We start from the raw sequence: 26,286 nt of genomic DNA on the forward strand, positions 1-26,286 counted from the left end.
AAAAATGTCATTTCTGTATTCACAAGAGAGTAAATTTTTGTGGACCAATTATTGTATAGTTTTTACTATGCGTTATATAGAACTATAAGTGAGTAAAAGTTATTATTGACTCCTATCACAAAGTTCTCAAGAGTCTTAATGTTCATGAAGTATCTACACTGTACCAGGAAATGAGCCTAGTGAAAGATATTATTGTTCTCATTGCTATCAGTAGCAGTATTTGAATGTGCTATCAGTAAAGTCTCCTTTGTCAAGACATATCCAAAAAGATGTAGGAAAAATGCCATAACTGTGATATTCTCATATAGAATAAACATCTAATCAATAAGACACCAAGTAAGTCACTAACAGTGATAGAGGTATTAATGGTCCTTCTCTTCAATGTATTTATATTCTAGATCAGAAAGAAATGTATATATAAATAGAATAATCAGATATTTAACAACTGGTATTTATTGAATATTAAACTGGACAGTCTCTGCAAGAAACTGTAAAAAGTTAGTTTTTTAAGTTGAGAAAAGCTTTATGATTAAATGGGTATATCATTAATTTATATGATTTGATATAAATTAATGTTACTACTGTATACTTAGAATACTTCATTTCAAAAATATTGAGTATCTATATATTTAATAAGTTATGGAACATAGTTTTAGACCTTGGTCTTTCTAGGTGGACGGCAGCACGCTTTTCTCTGGGCTGCACTGCTTTTTTTTTTTTTTTTAAAGATTTTATTTATTTATTTATCTTTAGAGGGGAAGGAGAGAGGAAGAGAAACATCAATGTATGGTTGCCTTTTGTGCATCCCCTGCTGGGAGTTGGCCTGCAGGAAACTGGACTACAACCCAGGCATGTGCCCTGACTGGGAATCGAACCGCAATCCTCTGGTTTGCAGGCCCGCGCTCAATCCACTGAGCTACACCAGCCAGGGCTTGGGCTGCACTGCTTTATACGGTACTGTGATGAACTAAGAGTGCGAAAGTTCAATAACGCAAGGGAAAGAACAATGCTGTGAGAATAATAAGAAAGAAGCAATTACCCTTCCATCTAGAAAAGTTAGGTTGAGAAATGTTGTTATCAAAGTGTCGATTGTATTCATAGGTGAAAATATAGTTTTATCTAACGCCTCTTTTATCTTGTCATTTTTCTGCTCATAAACCTAGAGTAAAAAGGTCTGGATTGAAATGGCAGACAGCTATGGATCTCTGCTTATTTTTATCCTAGGCCTTACTGAAGTACATGTGGGAATGCACAGGAGATGAAAAGTTGCAGGGACACTGAAAACCAGGAGTCTAAGTCAGTACTAGTGTAAGATCACTGCAGTCTTGAAAGATAGAGTGAAAAAAATGTTCAGACAGGGGTAAAGATAAATTTTCAGATCGCTACCACAGAAATACAGGAGCTTCCCCATCACAGAGCATCAGCCAACTGCCTCATGCACTGTTCGAACATACTTGATGCCCATGAAAAATTGCGTAACATTCAAGAAGAATGTGTATTCAAGGTAAAAAGGAGGAAAAAAGTCTTTAAAAATATTTATTAGGAAAAACACATTATTTATTTTTAAAAAGTTTGAATTGCCAGTAAAACTCAATAAAGAAGAATATATAAAACATGAGATTAAAGTTGAAATAAAAAACTCATAGAGAAGAAAACAGAACTGAAATAATAAAACTAAAGAGATTAAAGACAGACAATACAGAACCAAAGAATGCAATATTGTTAGTCATGAAAAATTACTGTATTTATTTAAGTAACTTGCTAGGAGTATTTCAGCAGGTTTTTATAAGCATCACTTCAGTTAATTGCCAAAACTCTTAGTAAAGAAGGCGACATTACTCTCTTCATTTTCCGGATAGCAAAGGGTGGAGCTAGCTGAAGCTAGCTAACATGAATGGCAAGGTACAATCTATATCATCCTGGTTAACAAAAGGATACTCTTACCACGATACAGTGCACTGTTCTGAGAATTCCACCAGACTGTAGAAGAATCGGCAGAGGGATGAAACAAAAAATCTGCAATGGACAAATAAAAATATAATTAATTTGTGTTAATAAAGGAACCAGGTAAAGTGATCAAGTGCAACAACAAAGAAACAGTGGAAAGGAAAAAGTAAAACGTTAGATTTTATAAAGCATGTGTGTTTGCATTTGAAAGTATTCAAAGCATGAAACACAGGTAAGGTAGAGAGACTAATACTTAAGGAAATTCTGATATCGTATGTTTATTTCAAGACAGAAGCAAATTTGTCTGGACAAATGAAAAATACAAATGAACCAAATGTTAGGTAGAACTTTGAATTTTGCTCCATAGAAATCAAAGCTAAAAGACAATAGAGGAAATGTTTGTAAATAGAGAACCTGAGATTCAGCCAAATTTCTACTGAGTTATAAAGCAATTAATATTCTCATCTATAAGAACTCATATATTTTACTAAAAAGTACTCAAAGACATATGTCATCTGACAGTAAAAATAAAACACTTAAAATAATTAAATCATGATATAAATGTTTAGATATAACGTTTAAAACAAATAAAACATAAACCAATAAAACTTTAATATCTATGTCTATGTCTATATCTATACCTGTAATTGAATGCAGGAATCTAAAATAATTATTTAAGAAAAATGGTAGTGTGGTTCTGAATTCTCAAATTTTATTAATAAGGTCACCATAGAACTCAGCACCTAAAAATCAAACAGTCCAATTAAAAGATGGACAGAGAACTTGAATAGACACCTCTCCAAGGAGGATATGAAAATGGCCAATAGACACGTAAAAAGATGCCCAATGTCACTAATCATCAGAGAAATGCAAATTCAAACTACAATGAGATATTACCTCACATTTATCAGAATGGCTATCATCGATAAATCAACAATCATCAAGTGCTGGTGAATATGCCAAGAAAAGAGAACCCCCCTGTTGGTGGGAATGCAGATTTTTCAAGCCACTGTGGAAAACAGCATGGAGTCTCCTCTCAAAATTAAAATGACCAGGAACTCAACTTCTGGGAATATATCTGAAGAAACTTGAAACACTAATTCAAAAGAATATATGCACTACTATGTTCACTGCAGCATTGTTTACGTGAGCTAAAATTTGCAAGCAGCCCAAGTGCCTATTAGTAGACGAGTAGAGAAAAAGCTGTGGTACATTTACACAATGGAGTACTGCACAGCCTTAAAAAAGAAAAGAATCTTACCCTTAGTGACAGCATGGATAAACCTGGAGAGTATTATGCTAAGTAAAATAAGTCAGTCAGAAAAAGACAAATACCAGTTTATTTCACTTACATGTGAAATCCATTGAACGAAATAAATAAATGAATAAAACAGACTCCTAGATACAGAAAACTGACTGATAGCTGTCAGATTGGAAGGGAGTTAGTTGAGGGCTGGGTGGAAAAGGTGAAGGGAATTAAAGGACAACAACAAAACCCTCAAAGACACACAACAGTGTGGTGATTTCCAGAGAGAAACGGGAGTAAAGGGAGGGAGAAGTGGGTGCACTGGGGATTAATAGTGAAGAGAGACTTGACTTTGGGTGGTGAACACACAATACGATATGCAGATGATGTATTATAGAATTGTGCACCTGAAATCTCTATAATTTTATTAACCAATATTACCCAAATAAATTCAATAAAAATATATTATTGTAAATACAAAACAATTAAGATTCTAAAAACAGTTCAGTAGAATATAATAGAAATATAGGATCATTAGATTTTCAAAGGAGATTGAATTTCTTGCACATGTACATTAAAGACAGAGAAGAGGGATGACAAAAAGTTTTTAAACAAGTTTTACTTCTCTCAAAAAATAAACTTTTAAAGTTCTAGCCACAGTTTAGAGAATATTAAGTCTTTACTCTTCAACTTTCTTGATAGAATATAAAGCATTAAATTTTAAATGTTGAAACTTATATATGGAATTTTAATATAATTCAGCATTTATATAGCTATCAGATGGTAAAAGACTAAGCAGATATTAAAAAGGAAAGATGGCATTTATTTGAGTACTTAGAAATACCAAATTCCTAGCTGTCAAACACAGATAACATTAAAAAGGAAAAAAACACACTGAAGATATTTGTAAGACTGATGACAAAGTGTTGATTTTTGTACTATGCACATATGCCATAGTATAGAATTTTAAAATGTAAAAAATTAAAAAATAGACAAAGTAAATAAACAGAAGAAACACAGATAAATATATCAAATCAATTATGCTAGCAACCAAAGAAATGCAAAAATCAAACCTTACACTTAGTTAGCAGTACTCTAGAAATATATCACCCTCAATATTAACAAGTGTGTGTGGTTATAAGCACTCACACACCACTGAGGAAGAAATAAATCATCATAATCTTTCTGAAAAGCCATCTGACAATTTGTATAAAAGAGTTCAGCATGTTTTCATTCCTTAATCCAGATATTCCACCTCCAGGAATTTAGCTATGAATATAATTAAAGACACAGCACAATAATGAATATGTTATATATGTTGCCAAAACAATATAAGCAATTTAAATGTACAATTACAGAGTCTAATTTAAAACATTAGTGGATGTTTGCACATTATTGCAAATTGTGTTTGTAAAGCACATTTATTGGCTTGCAACAGTGGTTATGATATAATGAACAAAATTTATATGTGCAAATTATGAAATAGCACATGTAAATAGACAAATAGTATGATAGAAAAATGATAAATTCTGATTGAAAATGTCTTAAAAGATTAATAATGGTTTCACTGGGTTGTAGAATTTTAAATATTTTACTTTGCATTTCTCTGTACTTACAAAATAGTCTAGGATTCTTTGTCATCAGGAGAACTAAAAATATTTCTGTTATTTACTTATGTAAGTTTTCCATTGCCAACTACATGAATACTAACCTGCATTGCTTTTAAAGCACTTTAAAGATTCTCCTCAAAGTATTTCTAAATTATATTTTTCTAATTATATATCTGCCATAATTTATTATTATTTTTTATTTTTTATATTTTATTATTTATTTGTTTTTTTAATAATTTTTTAATTTAATTCTTGTTCAAGTACAGCTTTCTGTCTTATATTCCCAACCCTGCCCACTCCCCGCCCCATCCTCCCCACCTCCCTCCCATTTCCGCCCCCCAACCCTTAGTTATTGTCCATGTGTCCTTTATACTTGTTCATGTGAGTCCATCCCCTTTTCCCCTATGATTCTCTCCCCTCTCCCCTCTGGACCCTGTCAAGCCTGTTCTGTATTTGAGTGTCATTGGTCATATTTTGCTTGCTTGTTTGTTTTGTTTAGATCCCTGTTAGCGGTGAGATCATATGGTATTTGTCTTTCACCGCCTGGCTTATTTCGCTCAACATAATGCTCTCCAGTTCCATCCATAATGTTGCAAAGGGTAGGAGCTCCTTCTTCCTTTCTGCAGCATAGAATTCCATTGTGTAAATGTACCATAGTTTTTTGATCCAGTCATTGACCGATGGGCATCTAGGTTCCAATTTTTAAATTTATTTATTTTTCAAGTACAGTTTTTTGTCTATTACTCCCATCCCATCCCACCCCCGTGCTCCCCCCTCCCTCCCATTTCCACCCTTCTCAGTTGTTGTCCATGTATCCTTTATATATGTTCCTCTAAATCCCTCCCCTATTGCCATAATTTTTAATGCTTTTGTCCAGCCTCTATCAGATGTAATCATGTCTGCTATCTTTATCAATCTTGCCTTTAATTCAAATATCAAAATTTGCTTTGTTCAAACTTCACATGCTTGAATATCTCAGGTTCTTGATATTTTGCATAATTCACTAATAACACTTGAAAGTATGAGTTTTCCACCAAGGCTTTCTAAATATTTATTAATGGATGTCTTTATAAACATTTTTCTAAATTAACTTATGTACGCATAGTTTACATAAGTAAACTATGAGTTTACATACCCATGACTATGATCTCTTTCATAGAGTTTCAGCTCTCTTACCCAATTTTACACTGTTCAAACAATTAGAAGAGATTTTTGCACATGAGTGCTTAATGATTTATATAACTCATCTGAGTACTAATAAACTAAGCAATTATCACAAAATTTCTATAATAAAATACTAGGAAAATAGTTTATAAATTGGACATAAAATGATAATGTTTCTGAATCTATAGAAAATAAATGCAATGAAGCTTCCTTTAATGAAGTGAATATTCAACTCACTGATATACTATCTTAAAATTATGTTTAGGTTTAATTATTAATTAAATTCCTTTGCACTTTTATACCTGAATCTTGGTTTGTAATTAAATAGTAATGATAGATAGTCACCCTTCACACTATCAAAAATTTGATCAATTATGCAATTTTACATAAAACCTTTACAATTCATGATGGTGTGATTTTTTAAGAAAATGCAAGATTTGGTCTCAGAAGATTTTGGCTTGAAAGGAATGGTTTTCCATCTCTCTCCACTTATTATTAATTGGAGTTCATTTTAATATCAATGAATTCAATATAATAAAAATGATAAAATTAATTTTAATACTAACTATAATAACTTTCATATAGTAAACATGTTACTGTTTTGTTTATATATATTCTTTCACAATCCTCTCACTAATTATGAAATGCACATATTATTAACCTCAATTTGTAAATTACTATGCAAGCTCTGAGGGATTAATAGTTTCTTGGAAAGTTTCATAGCTACTTAGTAATAAATCTGGCCTGTTTTGTTGTAAGATAGAGGAATTCACCACTCAGTCTACTGGAATGTTTATGAGACTGTTATTTAAAACATTTTAGCAAGTTCAAGGTAATGTTGTATGAATGTGACTGATACAAAAGTACCATGCAAATACAGAGTCCAGGGACATTTAGAATTGGAACAATATTCCTGTGGTCTATATCTCAACCAGTGCTGAAGACTTTACTAGTTAAATATTTATAATTAAATACACTGTCAGCTATGGTTTTTATTTTTAAGATTTACTGCCATATCGATTTGTATGATAAACGGTAGACAGTAGATCCTATTAATGAAGTGAAAACTTTTTAAGATATAAGAATGAACTGAAACTTTTAAAAATACAGTTTACCCATGCAGAAAACAAACTTGAGAACCACGTGAATTATGCACTCTTAATTTTAGGGGTGATATCATAGGCCAAGTCCTAGAGTTCTCTACAGATCACTACTCTTGTTTGCCTGAGTCTAGGTAAAATTATGGGAGTATCTTATCTCTGAAATCTGAGGGTGTCCCTTGGAGATACCTTTTATGTAAGGTGCTAGTTAGAGCACCTAAAATAACAAAGAGCTGGGACTTCCTTAAAATTACAGAACACTTTTCTTCAGCTCATTTTGCAATTGCTTGTTAATGCATTTTTATGTATTACGCATACATAAAATAATTTGAACTGAAACTCATGTTTAATCTATTGGTGAAGTTGTAGAAGGAATAAATAACCTTGCTCATCTCAAAACTCTAATTGTCTACTGTTATCTTCTCAGAAGAATTTAACATTGAGTATGAAGACATTGTCTTAGATCAATTTAAAACAAAACACTCCTCCCCAGATAACTTACTGACTGTGAAGCATGTATCTCTACTAGGGTTTTAGTAGAGCTAAAACTTGGGTTTTACAATCATCGAATCCCAGATTACTTCCCACATAATAGAGGCATTATTTTGTTATTTATTAATAGTTTTATGATTATCTTCATAATAATTATTTCTTCAAATGGACATAATCTACTTTAGTGATAAATCGCCATTACTAAATATGTCAAGGAATTTAACTCTTTTGGTTCCAGCAGCAGTGGAATGCATGTCTGCTATCCTATACACTTTTAAAGTGCACCCATTCGTGTTTGAACAGAATTAAGGAGACGTGACTTTAAAAGGAGATTGCCAAGAAAGCACATTTGCTTTAGAAGAAAGGCACCAACAAATTATAGTGTTTGGTTGGGCTTTTTTTATGTATTTCCTGGAATTCAACTTGATTAGGAAAATATATTGAAAACTCTCAGGCACTAGTCTATGGGTTATATAGGCTTGTAAACATAGTTAAGGTATTTTTTGCCCACAAACCAGTAAAGCTTTAGGTAAATATATAATTATGACAATTATATTACAATGGAGGAACATTTTGATCTTTTCCGTAAGGATACCCAAACATAAATTTCTTATTTCATCAGCATATTGCCCTTCTATAATCCAAACAGGAAAATTAGAAGCTAAGGGAAATGAGGGGGGCAGGAGAGGAACAGAGATCAGTAATTGCTATCCGCTCGAACAGAGTATGTACTCAAAAGAAATACATTTTGTGGGTGTTGTTCTAGCAGTAGCCACCACTGGACTATGTTTTAGTAGTAGGTATGGGGGGTGACCCCACAAAACTGCAATTTACTTATAAAAATTATGTATTTATTCTTACATGTTTAAAGTTCAGTCACCTTCCAAGTACTCTCTATTCAATGTGAGACACCTTTAAGATGTTTTTTTTCACTGTGCAAAACAGTTTTTGAACTTGTCAAATTTGATGCTTTTTAATGCTTCTGCCTTTTTTTGTTTCACCTCTTGGACATTGGCAAAACATTTCCCTCTTGAGGATTTTTTTCATTTGAGGAAACAAATAAAGGTCGCTTGGGGCAAGATTGGGAGAATAGAGAGGGCGGGCTGTGGTTGTCATGCCATTTTTAATAAAAAACTGCTGAACCTTGAGTGTGGTGGAGGCAGGTGTGCTCCTACATCACCCATCATGAGATGGGCAAACACACTGGAGGAGTCTTCAAAATAATTCACTGAAACCAAATGCAGCCTCTCACAACAATGCCAGCTGGTCCACTGATACAGATGGGTTTCTAGAACCCTCACTTAGTGGAGGAAGCCTGTACAAGAAGGGACCTGCCCTCCAGAAAATCATTTCAATTTTGGGGGGTCCCCCATCATCTCTTACAATGGAGTCAACCTGAAGGTAGTGATCTCTTACATGATTGGATCCTTTTCTTTCCTTTTATCCCCCTATTCTTTTCTTTCCTTCTTTCCTTCTTTCCTTCTTTCCTTCTTTCCTTCTTTCCTTCTTTCTTTCTCTTTCTTTCTTTCTTTCTTTCTTTCTTTCTTTCTTTCTTTCTTTCTTTCTTTCTTTCTTTCTTTTTCTTTTCTCTTCCCTTCTTTTCTTCCTTCCTTCCTTCCTTTCTTCCTTTTTTAATTTTTGAAGTTTTCTAATTCACCACTAATTTCCTGATATATGTATATATATATATATATATATACACACACACACACACACACACACATACATACATACATATATGGGGGTGTGAGTGTGTATGTATACACCCAAGTAATCTCTACACAAGTAATACATAGTCGCAATAATCCTTTCATAAGAAGTCAGCTGTGATCTTCATTGAACCAATACCAGGCTTAGCTCACAGGGTTGTTTAGATGGAATGTGCCCAGGAAGTTTTCATTTCACAGAGCCTTTAGTAAGAGCCCTCAAAACTTTCTCAGACCATTCTAAAATTTTAAGTATTTTATCCTGGCTAAATAATTTTATATACCAATCAGTTTCATGTTGGGCCAGAATATGTGAAATTTTATGGTATGGATCTTCTTGTGTCAAATGAATACAAATTGACAAATGTGTATAAAATATGTACTATTTGCCAAGCATTGTGAAATATTACAATTCTTTCTTACTTTAAGGAATGGTTCCCTCTAGGTTTCTCTTGCTTGTACGCACACCCCTTCAACGTGTGGTTCTATCTACCATAGGAATTTTAGTGGAAAACTTCAAATGATGCATGGTATTTATGTTGTTTCCTTCTATCTACAGCTATCTATCTCTATATCATCTATATCTATTTGTATCTAATCTATATCTATATGTATATGTATATCTATCCATATCTATATACTTTTCTAAGATAAATCCTACTTATCTTTATGAAAAATATATTAAATAATTAACAGCATCAACCTAAACAAAATACAGCATCCTTTAATGTTACATATATTCATATATGTATTATTCACAATATATTACATATATTGTGAGAAACAATCAGGAGGCATTGTGAGAAGTGCATCAGGAGCTGATTTGGTTGTGGGGATGTTGTGGGGTGCACTTACACAAATCTTGATGGTGCAGCCTATTACTGTGATTGTATGTGCTATACTTTTATACCATTGGCAGTACAGTAGGTTTGTTTATACCAGTATCTCCCCAAACATGAGTAACTGCAGTGTGAGCCTTCAAAGTGGGCTTCTTTTCATAAGGCAAATGCCTGATTTAAGCTTTAATTGCTCAGGCTTCCACTTCAAAGCTGGACATTTCAAATAAACACGTTGCCAGTCAGGTGACTAGATAGAATCAGGACACCTGCCCTCACTGAGGCTCCTTTATTTTAGAGGTCCTGGTTGATTTCAGTAACTGACCACTTAGGCGACTTGATTTTGTTTTCCTTCCTGTAAATTCTTGTTCTGCCGTTTTAAATTCATCATTGAAGGGTGAGCCCTTGAAACCCTAGGTCCTCAAGTACACCCCCAAAAAGAGCAGAACCCCAGATCCCTGCACACATGTACTCTTTCTACCTGTGTCCTCACCGGGAATCCCATTGGCTTACCTTGTATGCCCCACAGCTCATAAGTAATAAAATCTATTTTTTTATTCAAAGTTTCCTAATGGCTGATGGGTGTCTTGTAATAATAAAAACTGAAGAGTCAGTCCAGTGGTAACTTTGGTTTTAAAGGAGCTATGTTTGTGGTCAACTCCTTGGGCTCAGGTGAGTGCCTTCAGGTGTGTCTAGCCCATAACATTACTACTGATAAACTGAGAAGGCACAAAAGAGAAATACTTTGCACTATGACATTATGATGGGCTACTCTATCACTAAGCTATAGGAATTTTTAGCTCCGCTATATGTTTATGAGACTACGGTCTTATATGAGGTCTATTGTTAACTGCGATGCCATTATGTAGTCTGTTACTATATTCCTAGTGTTAAAAATTCTCAGGATTCAAAGATCAAAATCTGCTTGACAGGTAAATCTGCTTGACAGGTAATCTTAGAACTCATACTTGAGTGAATATTCTTTTTACTTTTATTTTATTTATTTAATAAATTCTTTTTTAAAAAGATTTTATTTATTTATTTTTAGAGAGAGGGAAAGAGATGGAGAAAGAGCGGGAGAGAAACATGGATGTATGGTTGCTTCTCACAGGGCTCCCACTGGGGGGAATGTGCCCTGACTGGGAATCGAACTGGAGAGCCTTTGTTTCACAGCCTGTACTCAGTCCACTGAGCTGTACAAGACAGGGCTATTCTTTTTACTTTTAATTGTAGGTTTTCTGAAAAACTCATAAATAGTAGCATAAGAAAAACATTTTTTGATTAACTGCTAATATTATAGGACAAGACAAAAGTTCAGTCCTAGTAAGTTAAGATAATACAGTGCTCTCAATTTTACAGAAATATATTGAATCCTTTGCCAACATGGTTCCTTTTGTTTTGATCTCAGCAGTGTACTTTATTTATTTCTTTATAACATTAAAAATATAACAGGGTATGGTAATTGCATAGTCAAACAGAACTGAGTGGCTTTAAATAAATATATTTTTATCTTACCTACCCTCACTTCCAGACCAACTTTCCTAAGATATTCTCAGTTTGCTATTTCCATTTTTAATTCTTCTGATGATTACCAACATAATTCTAAATAGCACACTTGTTTCTATTTATTTCTTCAGTTTTCACTATATATGAAAAATAAGAAATTTAGCACTTATCCCTCCTTCTTGGTTATTTGCTGTGTCATTTCTAGTTTTATTGCTTATATAGCTTTAAAGAATATGATTAAAACACCATTGTTCATTCCACCCACTTTAGATAATAGAGAAAGTGGATTTTAAACTACATGAATAATTACCAAACCAACACTGCTTATGTGTAAGGGTTACTCAGCAGGGGCATGGAAATAGGCAGGGTGAAGGTGATCCGCAGGAATACCCTGAGTATCATGATCTGTTCACATTTGGCTCTAACAGGAGAGCTCAGATTTAATGTTCTTTTCTGAGTAAGTAAGTAAATTATTTTTAAAAGCTGGAGTCTAATTAGGAACTCTTGTTGTATTGCCCTGACCATGGGAAATAGGATAGAATTGCAAACAATGGTGGAATTTGTAATGCTTCTCAAGATCTGAGTAGGGCCACACTTTTGGAAAAGTTCCCACAGATTTAACTAGTTGAGCCAGGAAAATGTAGCTCCCCTGTGAGCTGACTTTGTATGAAACAACCAGAGTCCTTTGAGAAACACCTAGGAAGATCTGATCAATCCTTAACTCCTGCATTCAAGCATGGACACTTTGAAGAGCATTGAATTTTTTCAATTTACAAAGAAATACAGGTGTTATACAGAAAGCCAGCTCACTATTGGGAAGGTGTGTGTGTGTATGTGTGTGTGAGTGGGAATAGGTGGAGGGATAAAAAGAGAGTAAAATGGAGAGAAAGAGGGCCAGAGACAGTATGGGGCGGGGAGGATAGTTTAGGAAGAGCATTGCATTGTGTGACAGTAGTCATCTGGAATTCATTGAGTGATTTGGATATTGATCTAATATTCCATGGTTCCAAATCCACATTTAAAGAAGTAAATAGAATATTGGCAAGTTATCCCTGCCTAAAGCTCTTTATTTTTAAGAAAATATTGATAGCATTTAGACCACTAAGAGCCCATAGAAGATTATGGCCTCAACAGAGCCACTAAGATATATGTGAGCTCCAAATTATTGCTCAATGATCATCTTTAATTATTCCAACTTTAGTACCTTAATATAACTTAGTCATATATTTTACTTAATATGTGTGTATAGCTTAATAATAGTACAGGAATTGACAAAAGTAGGTTTACAGTTGCAAATATGCAGAACACAAAATTTATTCTTGTATTATCATTTACCAATTATTGTAATATTTATTTGTATCTTTTTAAAGATTTTATTCATTTATCTTTAGAGGGGAAGAGAAGGAGAGAGGGAGAGAAATGGCAATGTATGGTTGCCTCTCGCGCATCCCCTGCTGGGAACTGGCCTGCAACCCAGGCATGTGCCCTGACTGGGAATCAAACTGCGATTCTCTGGTTCGCAGGCCCACGCTCAATCTACTGAGCTACACCGGCCAGGGCTGTATCATAATTATAAACCTTTATTTGTCTACCCCGAAAAACTAATGCAAATTAAATATTTAAATAATGGTTTAATATTATTATTCATTTTAGCATGTTAAAATTATACATTTCTTTTGAGATTGTAAACTACTGATTTTGTATGAGTATATGCTATGTTTCAAGGTTCTATTATTTGAGAAGAAATAACATGAAAAATCATTGCAATAATTACAACAGGAAATTGTCAGATATTGAGATAGAATATCCTTTATTTTCCTTTAGAATTACTGCTTAGGTATTTGGACTAAGGATTGCAAAGACTTAAAGCAGTATTTCCCAAACTGTGTTCTGAGGATATCAGTTCAAGGAGATGTTAACGTTATTTCTAGAAAAATGAGCTATTAATACCTCCTTCTTATACAAATTAGGCCTTAAATCTCAAAAAAGACCTATAGTACAGTAGATTATATTTTATAATTTTTATAAAGTTTTTCTCAAGCTTATCTTTGCAGAGTGCACATTTGTTTTATATTCAGCATACCTGTTATAATCTCACACCAGGTTTAAAAACCTATGTCCTACTCACCACCGTTTTTGTAAATAAAGTTTTATTGCAATACAGTAATACCTTGTTGCACTTCTGTTACAATGGTAGAGTTTAATAGATGCCACAGAGACTGTATGCCTGACACAGTGTAAACATATTTATTTTCTGGCCCTTTGTAGAAAAATATTTTCCAATTATGATAGAAGAACAAAATACTACTGGTCATCAAATTAGAAAACACTGACTTATAGAAATGCATTAAATCTTTAAACTGAAGCTTCTTGCAGATAATTATAAGTTAAATGTACATACCTACATAATATATAATTAATTTTAAGTATGTGAAATTTGCAATAATGGGATTCTGATTTCTACTGAATTAAAACATCTATTTTTAAAGCTTTTATTTTAATATGTTAATTTATGTGAAATTTTACAACATGATTTAGGAATAAGAGAGTATAAATATTCTTACAAATCTTATTTAAAGCCAAGGATAAAAACAATACTTGATAGTGTTATATTTCTTTTGATAAAATTATCTAGAGAAAATCCAAAATTTGTTCTTTCTCTTCTTGCTTTCCTTTTAGGAGACATTTCCTGGTATAAATTTCTATATATGTAACTACTGTGTCTTTTTATTGTGACTTGGAGTACACCTTGTTCCCTCTTCAGATTCAAAATTAACTAGACCAAGGTGTTATATTACAAATATTAAAACCTGAGTTTACTGGCTCAGTTGTTAACTAGCTCTTCAAACCGTAATCTCTGGATGACAATTTTACAGAAGGTTTTAGAAATGAGGCTGAACTAATCCCTCTGAATGTTTTTTTCTAGGAAGAACTGAACCCCATCATTGTTACTCCACCAATACAGGCCATCGACCAGGATCGGGACATCCAGCCTCCGTCAGATAGACCAGGCATCCTCTACTCCATCCTTGTTGGTTTGTGTCTGCTAATGTTTTACACCCTGTTACCACTCTGGAGTCATGTAGGAAAACAGTGTCTCAAAGCAAAGTAAACCCCTTTAATGACAAAAATTATTTTTGGAAATTACTGCTATTTTTAAGGATAAATAAATTTAAAAATACTTTCTCTTTTTCAGAATTAGTTTCAGTGAAATATATAGGCAAGAAAAACTTTTACTGAAGAAGCAAAACATAAATAAAAATAAGTTTCATCTACACGTTAATATTTTTCTCAATATCATCTCATATAGAATTCTCAGAAAAAAATGGAAAAAAAACTTACATTGTTTGCTCTATCTGTATTTTTTCACCAGTGGATACAATTACATAATTCTGAAACTATGTGACTGAATTAAATAAGGGCATTTGGAGCCATATAGGAGAAAGATTATAATTAGCCCAAGGGCACATAATACATTATTCCCTTGGCTAATTTTTCCTTGAAAAATTTCATAGAAGCTGTCTGAATCCATCCTGGTGCATATACTGCTAGTTATAGCAAAAGCAAAAATGATGAGGACTTTATTATGCTACCCACATTGCTTTTTCCCCCACTCAAACTGATTTTGCTAAAGTATGGATGTTGCTCCTTTGCAAAGATCTTAGTTTCTAGATTGAAAGATAAACCTGAGACAGACCATATACCTCTTAATAAAGAAGGAGTTGCTTTTGAAGTATGCCTGAAAATAACTATTCAATGGAATTCAACATTATTCTCCGTGTTTTCTTATTCTCATGCATCTGACCTATGCTTATACACACATACATAAGAATATTACCTGCAGATAACAGACAGATTTCCAACTGTGATGCTATCACCTACTTAAAAATGCTGTCTATAAAATACATTCAGGTAATTCTGTTCCAAGCCTTTAGTCTCTAGAACTACACATGTATCATATACCAGTTACTGAGATTAGAATATTAAATTTGTTAAAAAGTTTTTATGAACAATAGCATAAGTCTCTTTTATGTCTATAGGGGCCTCGACAGAGATAAATAGAACTAGGCAATTTCCATTTAAGACTTGAGAGTATGTCAATTACTTTGCTATATGCTGTAGACATGAATATGATAGTTAAATGTTCTAAGTTAGCATGAGGTAGAGGATATGACTAAAAACATGTCAAAAGATAAATGAAAACATATAGTTTTAAGCAGTATAAATAAAGTATGAGCTGCATAACCACGTGAGGAGAGTGCTAATGGCCTCTGAGAGAATTACTTAGAAACTGAGGAAGAGCTATTTTAGCAGAAAGACTGGGATTGCCAGGTAGGAAATGCCAGACAAGTGATCTGGATAGATAATGTAGCATGTGTAGAGTCCAAGAGATGAAACTTAAAGTTAGTCTTGGGGAGGCATGTTACTCAGGGTTGCCTGCACCTCTGGAAACAGAAGCAGCAAACACTCGCCAGAGTGTATGCAGTTCTCTGCTTTTTGGAGGGCAGGTTCTTTTTGCCAGGGTCTGGCTCCCGCATGCTGGGTGCAAGCAGCTCGAAGATGTGTGCAGAGCTTCCTGCAAAGAGTTTGAGGAGTGGGGATTGGGAAACTGCTACTGTGCACAGAGCTGTGACTGACAGAACATTTTCACAATTGATTGCCAAACTCTTCCCCAGGAGCTTGCAAGACTTTGATAGACTTCAGATGTCTAGCATAGTTACATCGGGCTGACTCTACCAATGTAATTGTTGCCTCAGTGAAAAGAGGGGTTCCAGTGCTTTCATTCACTGCCATCTTCCCCAAATCCTGCAATTCAATACCAATGTGATTTTGATGGATTATGCCAGATTCTCCATCAGAGGTTTTGTAATACTCATTTACCAACGCCAGAAATGCGTGATGTTGTGTGTTTTCTCATAGACTCACAAATAGAGTATGGTTTCCAGCATGGGACATTGCTAATCTAACAGTAAGAAATGGAATTTCAGTGTAGTTTTAACTTGAATGTTTTATTCGTATGTATAAATATGAAGACCTTGGTTTATGGTCAAGACTCTTGCCTTCCTCTTCCTCTGAACTCTGTTCATTTTCTAGCACAGACCTGTTTTAAATGTATTGTTGATCCTTTTCTTAGCTAATTCTTTTCTGCTTTGTACATATGTTAGGGATATGAACCTTTATCTCTGATGTTAATTGCAAGTATTTATCTTAGTTTTTCACCTGTGATTTAATTTTGTTTATTGTGTCTTATCATGTAATTTCACAATGTCATTGAATTTATCCCTTTTCACTTTTTTTTTAAATTTGGAGCCACACTTAGAAAAGATATACCCACTCTCACATGAGAATAGAATTCATCCATATTTTATCTATTACTAAAACTTATACTACTATTCATTGTACATAAATATCTTCTCCATTTGGAATTTGGCATAGTTGTATGAAAAATGGAGGCAATTTCATTATTTTCTGTTTGGCTCTCCTGTTAGGTAAATGCTCTTATTCAAAATTTCTTCTTACTATTTTGAGTTGACTTTATTATCATATGCTAATTTTTCACACACACAATATTGATTAATTCTGAGCTTTTAAGTCAATTTCATTGCTATAATATTTTTTCTGTTTTGTTTTGGTTGTTGTTCATTTGTTCTTTGCTCATATAGCCAGAAGAATTTCTTTTCTTATCTCAAAGTTAAAGCAAAGGAATAGTAGCAATTAACTAATTTTGGGTATGTGTGGATTCTACAAACTGTATCCAAATGCACATTTATGTTACATTGTTTCTCTGACTCTGAAAAAGTTATTGAATATCTCAAAGGTCCCAAACCCCTCTGTAAATGGGAATAATTTACAGTTTTTAAAAAAATTTTATATGTATTGATTTTCAGAGAGAGAGAAACATCAATTTATTGTTCCACTTATTTATGCATTCATCGGCTGATTCTCATATGTGTCCTAAGCAGATATTGAACCCAGAAATTTGGCGAATCAAGTGGATTCTCTAATTGACTGAGCTACCTGGACCAGACCAGAGAGTCTCTCTACCAGGACCAGAGAGTTTTTGATGATTTCTTATATAAAACATAAGCACAGAGTAGGCTTCAATAATTACCAACAAAGTTATTTTATTCTTGTGGTTATTGTTTGACCAAATGCATAGACCCTATAGTTATATAATTTGATGTTCACATTTTCTTCATGTTGGAAAAAATACTGTAAATACTGTTCAACATACAAAGGTAGATGATACCATTGAAGGGATTTTCTGCAAGCAGAAATATTTCAACTAACTAAAAGTTTACACTAATGGAAATATTATCTCCAGACACTAAGAGTGTCATGAAAATATTTATGTAGTATTTAAAATATTTTATTTAATATAAGTGATGTAGTTAGTTTGATACTTTTCTTAGAAAAAATATTTGCCCAGCTGGAATAGAATATGCTCATTTTAATTTCCAGGCATCTTGATATTTGGTACAAATTACTAGCCATTATTCATTTCAAGATATGTTGAAAGACCATGAAGAAAATAATGAAGATTTATACACTATTAAAATAAGTTTTAGAGTTCAAAATTTGCTTTCTCAACATTTAATATCTCTTTGTACGTGATGAGGTTTCAAATAATTAAAGGGCTCTTTTAATAAAAGATATTTGGAAAATCATCCAAACATAACATATTTTTCATCCTCTTACTTACAAACTAATTAAGTATATACCACATTTGCATCTAATTTCCCCAGACTGCATATTTTTGAAATTTAATATATTAATGAAATTGAGATTTTGTTCCTTAGTTAATGAAGGGGAATAGATATAGCAGATACGCACATTACTCACTGTTCTCTTATATGCTGAAATCTCAATGTTTTTCAGGGACTCCTGAGGATTACCCACGTTTTTTCCATATGCATCCTAGGACTGCCGAACTTAGTCTCCTGGAGCCAGTAAACAGAGACTTTTACCAGAAATTTGATTTGGTTATTAAGGTAAATTAAACTAATTTCTTATTTTGTGTGTGTGTTTATAAAGTGCTAATCAAAGAAAGCTATAGAGGCTACTGTGGGCATTTTAATATTTTAACAAATCAAAGTTAATTTGAAAAGCAATTAGCCCATTTTTATTTAAAAAGTAAAGTGTAGCAGTTTTCATACATTATTGCTTTTATTTAAAATAACTATTTTACAAAGTGATTCCAATACTGAGTATTTTATATGTAGTAAATGCCCTTTTCAAATGTATATAATTTGACATTCTACACTTTATAACACTTTCTAACACTTAAATTTTTTACTAAAAGAAATTAATTTTACTCATAAAAATTTAACCAATGAATATGCTTTAAATGCACATAGATTTATATTTTTATTTTAATAACTTATCATTTTTATGTCTCTCTAACATAAAAGGAAAAGATCTCACTTGTCTAGAAATTATTCTAATATATGTCTCATTTTTTAAAATGTTGATAGATGATCTTGGACTGAAAACATCTTTAAAGCATGGGAAATCCATTTTACATTATAATTTTGGGGCAATAATATCTAATTTTATAATAATAAAATCATTTGAAAGGTAGTGTGGAAACCCAAATGATTTGTTGATTAATTCTGATAGATTTCATTAAGAAGGTAAGATTTGTGCTGGTCAAGAAAAGAAGAGTAGAAATTTATCAAGTAGAAATGGGGTCTGGGAGCAGGGCATTTTAAGTAAAAGAAGAGACAAAAGGAATGAAATGGTAAGTCTTCTGTGTTATATAACTTTTTCATATCTACTTACATATAAATGCAGTCTTATAGAATTTTAAAAATTTAAAATTGGTAAAGGAAAAGGAAGTGAGATAAGGAAGCTTACTGAGCATGGACATTGTACAAAGTGTTTTATGTACATTTTTATTGAATTATAACCATAACTGTAGTAGTATGCTAATTAGTACAAATGTGGAAACTAAAGCCTGGAGTGGGTAACTGATTGGCGTAGAGTTACATCAATAATAGGCAGCGGAACTGAGATTCAAAATTAGATTTATGTAGTTTTTTTACCTCCCTAATGTGCAGTTGCTTAGAAATGGTTGTCTGGCTTAATTGTCAGTGAAACTACAAACAATAATATGTAGAAATGCATTTAATTTCACATCTAATTAAGACATACTTTTTAGGACCCCATTATATTATTATGCATACCAGATCCTTATTTATATTGTGGTCCTTTGTCCTTAAAAAATATAATCTAGAATGGAAAAAGTCATATAAGCCAATATATCAAATGCAACAAACACAGCAACTGCTAACAGGAAGAAACATGAGTGTTGATGAAGTGCAGAATAGGTATGTTTAAATTAATCTGAGGACTTAGAAGATTTGCTGGAGATTCCTCCAAGCTAAATTTTACTGTATTGGAAGGGTTTGTCCAATGAATAAAAATAAAAGATATGTTTGGACCTCAGGGAAAGCAGAAGTACAAGTGTGGAGGCATGATATAGGAGGCTACAAGCAGCTAACAGGGAAGTGAGGTATGGAGCCAGACCATGGAACGAGACTTCTGTGCCACAGAAATTTCCTTGGATTTAATTCAGTAGGGTCTCGGGAGGCATTTAAGAAAGACTTCGTTTACCTTTTGTGTGTAATAGTCATGCATGAGATTCATTTTCTTGCGTTGACTACATTAATTTTTTATCATAGGACCCTATAAAACTCAAAAATGTGTGTCTGTTGTCTGCTGTCTGTCTACCTGGAGCCGTGCTGTGCTGCTTCCCTGGGGGAGTTAAGAAACTTGACAAGGCACTGTTTCCAAACTACCTCATAGGAAACTTGAAATTAATTATTTTTCTCCATTATCGAAGTCAGTGGTCTTAGTTTACCCAGTTACATTAAAACCCAGTCCATCAATTATAGAAACAAACCTCAATCAGAATAAAATGCAGGTATTTTTCATTTCGTATTAATAACTTGTATTTTAATGGGATTTTTTACAGACATTATTAGTTAAAATAACTGTGTTTTGTGTGCAATCAAGAGGATAATAAGCAAAGGTATCAGTCTGTGAGAATAATAACGTGCCCCCTGCTTAAATAATAGCTGAATATTGTGGTTTTGCATAGAGGTCCACTGAATTGCTACAATATGGGAGTTCTCTCCTGTGGTAAGACTTTTACTTTCTTCCCTTTTTCTTATTTTAATAATGCTTCATTTTTTATTGACCACGAAAGCTTTCATTAGATTTGATCCCGAATTCTGTATCAGAAGCTAAGGTGTAATAAAATAAAATGAAGTATCTTTTACCAGGCTTCAAAGAAGAATTCTGCTTCAAAAAGCTGTATGTTCATTTAACCGCTGGTGATGGTGATGAATTAGTGATTTAGCATCGTCCCTTTATCTCTTTCTGCCAGTGATTTATTCAGTGTTTTAACAAAGCATAAAGGTGAAACTGGAAGGACATGATGGAGTAGTCCTCTAACCTTACTTAGAATACGAAAGGAATAAAACGTGTCAGTTAAAAGAGGCAAAGATGTTCTGGATCAAACCATTATTCCAAATTTTACACAATAATAATCTTCTAATCATACTTTAAGATAAAATACATATTTTAAATAAGAATATTATATTTGGTTTGCCCCATTCAGTTCACATATATGCCTTTTGTCCTTGTACATTTTATTTATAATACCTCTTTCACTCTCGGAATGCCCTAGTTTGGATCAAATGTTATGTGATCACCATAGTTATAAAACAAAAAAATCTATGATATAGAAATATGAAACCGCATTTTAGATTCTAGATGATAATGAGTTAGTTCATGCATGGAGTGTCGATAACAAAGCCTGGAAAATTCACATTCATTATTATAAGTGTACCATTTTTAAAACATGTTATTAGTTGGTATTTTAATACTCTAAGCATCTAATAGAAAGATTAAATGGATAAGTTATTAATAATTCACTGTCAATTGCTCAAACATAATTGTGTTTTTTAATCTGAAACTGATAAAGAACTAGTAACAAGGGTCACAATAGTGTCACAAACATCATTGTATCATGTTCTCTCTGATTGTTATGTTGTTACTCATTGACCTACTCATACTGTCTATCTGGCTATCCTTGAACTTCTTTTCCTTCCACATCATGGGCATGCTAATCATAAGCTCTCATCAGTCTCCCTGCAGGTTTTCTGTTCCAGCTGTGTGAGACCGCTTGCAGTGCCCTAAACTCATCATGCTCTTTCTAGGCTCCAGGCATTTACAAGTACTGTCCCTCTTCCTGAATCATTTCTCCCTTTAACAACACTAATTCACGCGGATGTTTTGTTGATGCTGTAGATGCTAGGATGATACTTCCTCTGGAAAGGCATGGCCATTGGTTAGAAGCCCCTCTTTGCATTTCTGCATGCCCCTATTGTGGCTCTGGTCACTCTATGTTGAACTTACTCTTTATTTTCTCCTGACTTTTGTAAGAGGGCAGATTATAATCTATTTATTTACCTTGTGGCCTTATGCATGTACAGTGCATAGAAGATACTCAAATAATTGTTGTAATTGGTTTCTTCCTGGTATGGTAAATCTTTTAAGGCTACTGGAATCGAGTACCTACAACTTCACCATATTTAAATACACATGAAGACACAGCTTATGGCCACTTATGAGTGTATGTTAATAAAAATCTCCTTTCTCCGAAAATAAGATACATTTCTGACACACGAAAATGAGCCACAGAATTGAAACTGGTAAGCCTAAATGGCAGTGCTGATGCGCCGGTGTCCCTGGCAAATCTCTTTGCTTCAGTAGTTTAGGTGTCAGAGGACAGTGGCATTTGAGGATGAGCAAGACCCGGGAGAATGAGCTACTGTAACCACACTTGTGAATCTCTGATGCCACAGTGCAAGAAAATGTTTGGCTTCTCTTTGAATAATGATCTCAATTAAACTTTACGCCATGAGGATTCAATGGAAACCTTTTTGAAGCGAATGGCATTCTCTAGTTTCCAATTTGCCAAATTCTTTCTGACAGCTCATTAGGTGCCTGACATTTTGCTTGGTGTTAAGGAGACATAAATGTATGAAAACTCTGCCCTCAAGGGAATCCCAAATAGGGAAATTTTGCTTCCAGACTTACTTTTCTCCTGATGTCTGCATCCATACTTCCAGTCATGGGCTGTATACCTACTTCTACTATTGTACAACTGTGTAAAAGTAGGAATGTAGTAAACTACACAGATCCTTTTAAAACCTCTTCCTTTCAATTGATAATGCAATAACCAGCCACTCACCCAAGTCTGGAGCTCCTATTTCCTCTTAGGACTTATCTTGCTCCCATATGTCCCCATCCAGTCCCTTTTCAAATCCTATCTAATTCCTATGGAATTTATTCTTGAATGTCTTCCCAATTCTCCATGCTCACGCAGTTCTCAAGTTCCTATCCTCACAGCCCATCATCTCACACACATCTCTCAAACTTTAGCCTCTTTTCCTTGCATCCCAAGTCTCCCCACATTTCAGGAGAGGATTGCTAAAACAAGAAAACAAAAATAGACCATGTTGTTCCACATTGTCTTCAAGTTACCTGACAACATTCCCCCTTCATGAATTTCCAACAGAGAACATTGTCGATTGAAAGATCACAGGTGTCAGGGACAGACAGACAGACAGAATAGCAAGTCACAGATCATCAGTCATCACTTCTAAAATAGAAAGGATGCTCTCCGCAATGAAAATGAAAGAACTATCAAAAGTCATTACCTCTGTTAAGCAGATTGTGAAGTATAAGCTACTATTCTCTCTGCTGTCGTGTGAGTATTAACAGTTTATCAAAAAAAAAGACAAATAAAGTAGAGAAAAGAAAAGTGTGGAATAGTCCTTCGGGGAAAGATTGAATAGGAGCCTGCAGTGAATTATGGTTAGGAGAAGAAAAAATATCAGAACTGAAGTTGTCTAGACACAGGAAGCAAGCCAGAGGCTATGGAAGACACTTTCATAATACTGGAACTATGCTAGCCATGGACTCCTCTTCCAATTCTTACGGATTTCTGTAGTGCTTCAGTGAAGCACTCATGTACCTCACATCCCAGTTCTGCAGGTCTGTAAAGAGAAGCTCACTTCCTCTGCTCCAGTAGCAAAATCTGTAAGGTGAGGAAGAGAGAAATTCCTGTACCCATGTTAGAGAATATTATCCCACAGAAACGTCAGGCATTATTTCTCACTGGTACTGTACTAGAAATACTTCTGTGTATTTCCGAATGAATCACACTTTTGGAAATTCATTGACATGTTTGATACATTTGCTAAATGTTCACCTTTTATTTTAATTTTATGTTCTATTTTTTTAAGTGTCAAATTGCCCCATAAAATGTTATCTTTTCCCTCCCCAAAAAACATTATATCCTTTTATTTCATCCTGATTGCCCACTAAAAATTCTAACTGCAAGGTTGAATTAGTTGCCTATGATGCCAATTATGGAAATTAATAAAAGGAAAGAATGTTGAGTGTACTCTTGTCTCATGCAGTCATTCATTCATCCAGCTGGGTTAGTCAGGACAGAAATAGAATACAGCCATTGACTACAGGAGTACTTGGAATTTGGTGTCCAAATTTGCAAGCTGACAAAAGACTCACAGAGGTGATATTTCACTTGACCTCTTTGCTTCCACACAAGGTGACTGCAATTACTTGGAAGAAGAAAAGCACTTTATCCATTCTTGTCACAGTACCTTGATTCTGGTAACACCCTCTTGTCTGCAAAGGTCATTGTCAGAGTACAACTGCACGTACAGTACAATGTTCAAATGAAAGTCACTTTCTGAGCAGCCCTTGCCATATCTTCCCACGACACACCCCTTCACACACACAAACTATCTTAGCCCTCCTACAAGGTTGTTGCCAAGTAATCTTTCTTCATAAGCTTCTGGGTTGTTGCATATAATACTAAAAATGAAAGGATATATCTAAACACTTGAGAGCTAGATAGGGCTAATCATTATTATTTTTCTTAGGAACAGCCTGGTACATGGTGGGAATAAACTCTCACTAACTGCCAGTCTCTGACAAGTAACCCACTTAAAATCTGTTTTTATATGATGGTGTATTGAAATGAAACTATTCCAGGTTGGAGTATCCCCACTGGCCAATTCACATAAGGTACTGAAATGGGTTTTCTCCTAATTGAGAAAATACTGAGGAAATGTGATCAACCCAGTATTGGCCTTTGCTGAATGGGGAGGCAAAGAGCAAGGCAAAATAAGAGGGTTAAACATGATTAAGATGTTATTCATTCATTTTTAGAGAGAGGGGAATGGAGGGAGGAAGGGAAGAAGAGAAACACTGATTGGCTTCCTCTTGTTCACCACCAACTAGGGACCTGAGCCACGACCCAGACATGTGCCCTGACTGGGAATCAAACTGGTGACCTTTGGGTTTGTGGGACAATGCCCAACCCACTGAGCCACACCTGAAAACATGATTAAAATCATTCCATAAAAAAAAAGACTACATCATTATCATAATTTTGTCTCTGGCTTGTCTTACTATTTACAACCAAGATGATTCTCATGCTTAGAACATGAGCTAAATAGTCTGATGTGTTTGTGACTAGACAAGAGTTTTTTGAATTGGTGATCTTCCTAAGTGATTGAGTTTTTCTTTTTTTAAATTATTCAAAATTGCATCAGTCATTGTAATGCCAGGTTCTGCATCAAACTCTAAGTAAAGAAAACTATTTTTATTATTAAAAAAGTATATTCATGTTTTAATTGCAATAAATTATAAGTGGAATGGACATGTTCTTACTTCAAGTAAAAATAAAATATATTTCACTTCATTAAAAATATTATCTAGGTGAAAGTATGTCAATATTATTTTATTGTCATATCATAAATGCTTTTTTTGGAATTTGTTCTCTATATTCTTAAAAATAATTTTTCTTTTTTGTCAAACAAATCTATTCCTTACCCACCAAGAATATATTCTATTGCTATATTTATGACACTAGAAACACCTCAGTTGTATTATATTCAAAATAGTTTGTTTTATTTTATCAGATAAATTATTGGATGTTTTTGTGTTTTCTAAGTTCTCATATTTTAGAAACTTTCATAAATAACCTTGTTGTCCAACTCTGTATGCATTCTTGAGTCTTTAGAGTATTGAAGTGTAAATAAAGGAAGTTCCTGTTCATCTTATAGAAATATAATTTTATTAAGAAAGGTCAAGAAGCAACAAACACACTTACTTTTAATTACTAATTAATTGGTAATAGTAATATCATCTTTGACCCAAGGAAACACACTTCCCACAGGTTCTCTCCCTAAGATATTCCTAGAGAACTTCCCCAGTCTGGCAAAGGAAATAGACTTCCAGGAAATCCAGGAAGCTCAGAGAGTGCCAAAGAAGTTGGACCCAAGAAGGAACACACCAAGGCACATCATAATTACATTAGCCAAGACCAAAATGAAGGAGAGAATCCTAGAAGCATCAAGGGATAAGGGGACAGTCACCTACAAAGGAGTACCCATCAGACTGTCAGCGGATTTCTCAAAAGAGACCTTACAGGCAAGAAGGGGCTGGAAAGAAGTATTCCAAGTCATGAAATCCAAAGACCTACAGCCAAGATTGCTTTATCCAGCAAAACTTTCATTTAGAATGGAAGGACAGATAAAGTGCTTCTCAGATAAGGTCAAGTTCAAGGAGTTC

At 33.9% G+C, this 26,286-nt stretch overlaps 1 protein-coding gene across 2 annotated transcripts in view; it reads left to right on the plus strand.

Annotated features, from left to right (window-relative positions):
- The window catches only part of PCDH15 (protocadherin related 15), a 791,076-nt gene that overhangs the window by 450,980 nt on the left and 313,810 nt on the right, over positions 1 to 26,286 (plus strand). For both annotated transcript variants that reach the window (XM_037066919.1, XM_037066920.1), the window contains exons 9-10: positions 14,534 to 14,642; positions 18,487 to 18,599. In XM_037066919.1, the coding sequence (XP_036922814.1) occupies positions 14,534 to 14,642; positions 18,487 to 18,599 (222 nt within the window). The remainder of the gene's footprint in view (positions 1 to 14,533; positions 14,643 to 18,486; positions 18,600 to 26,286) is intronic.

The sequence above is a fragment of the Sturnira hondurensis genome, unplaced genomic scaffold, assembly GCF_014824575.4.
Source record: "Sturnira hondurensis isolate 20B ecotype Veracruz unplaced genomic scaffold, ASM1482457v3 Scaffold0016684, whole genome shotgun sequence".
Lineage (NCBI taxonomy): Eukaryota > Metazoa > Chordata > Mammalia > Chiroptera > Phyllostomidae > Sturnira > Sturnira hondurensis.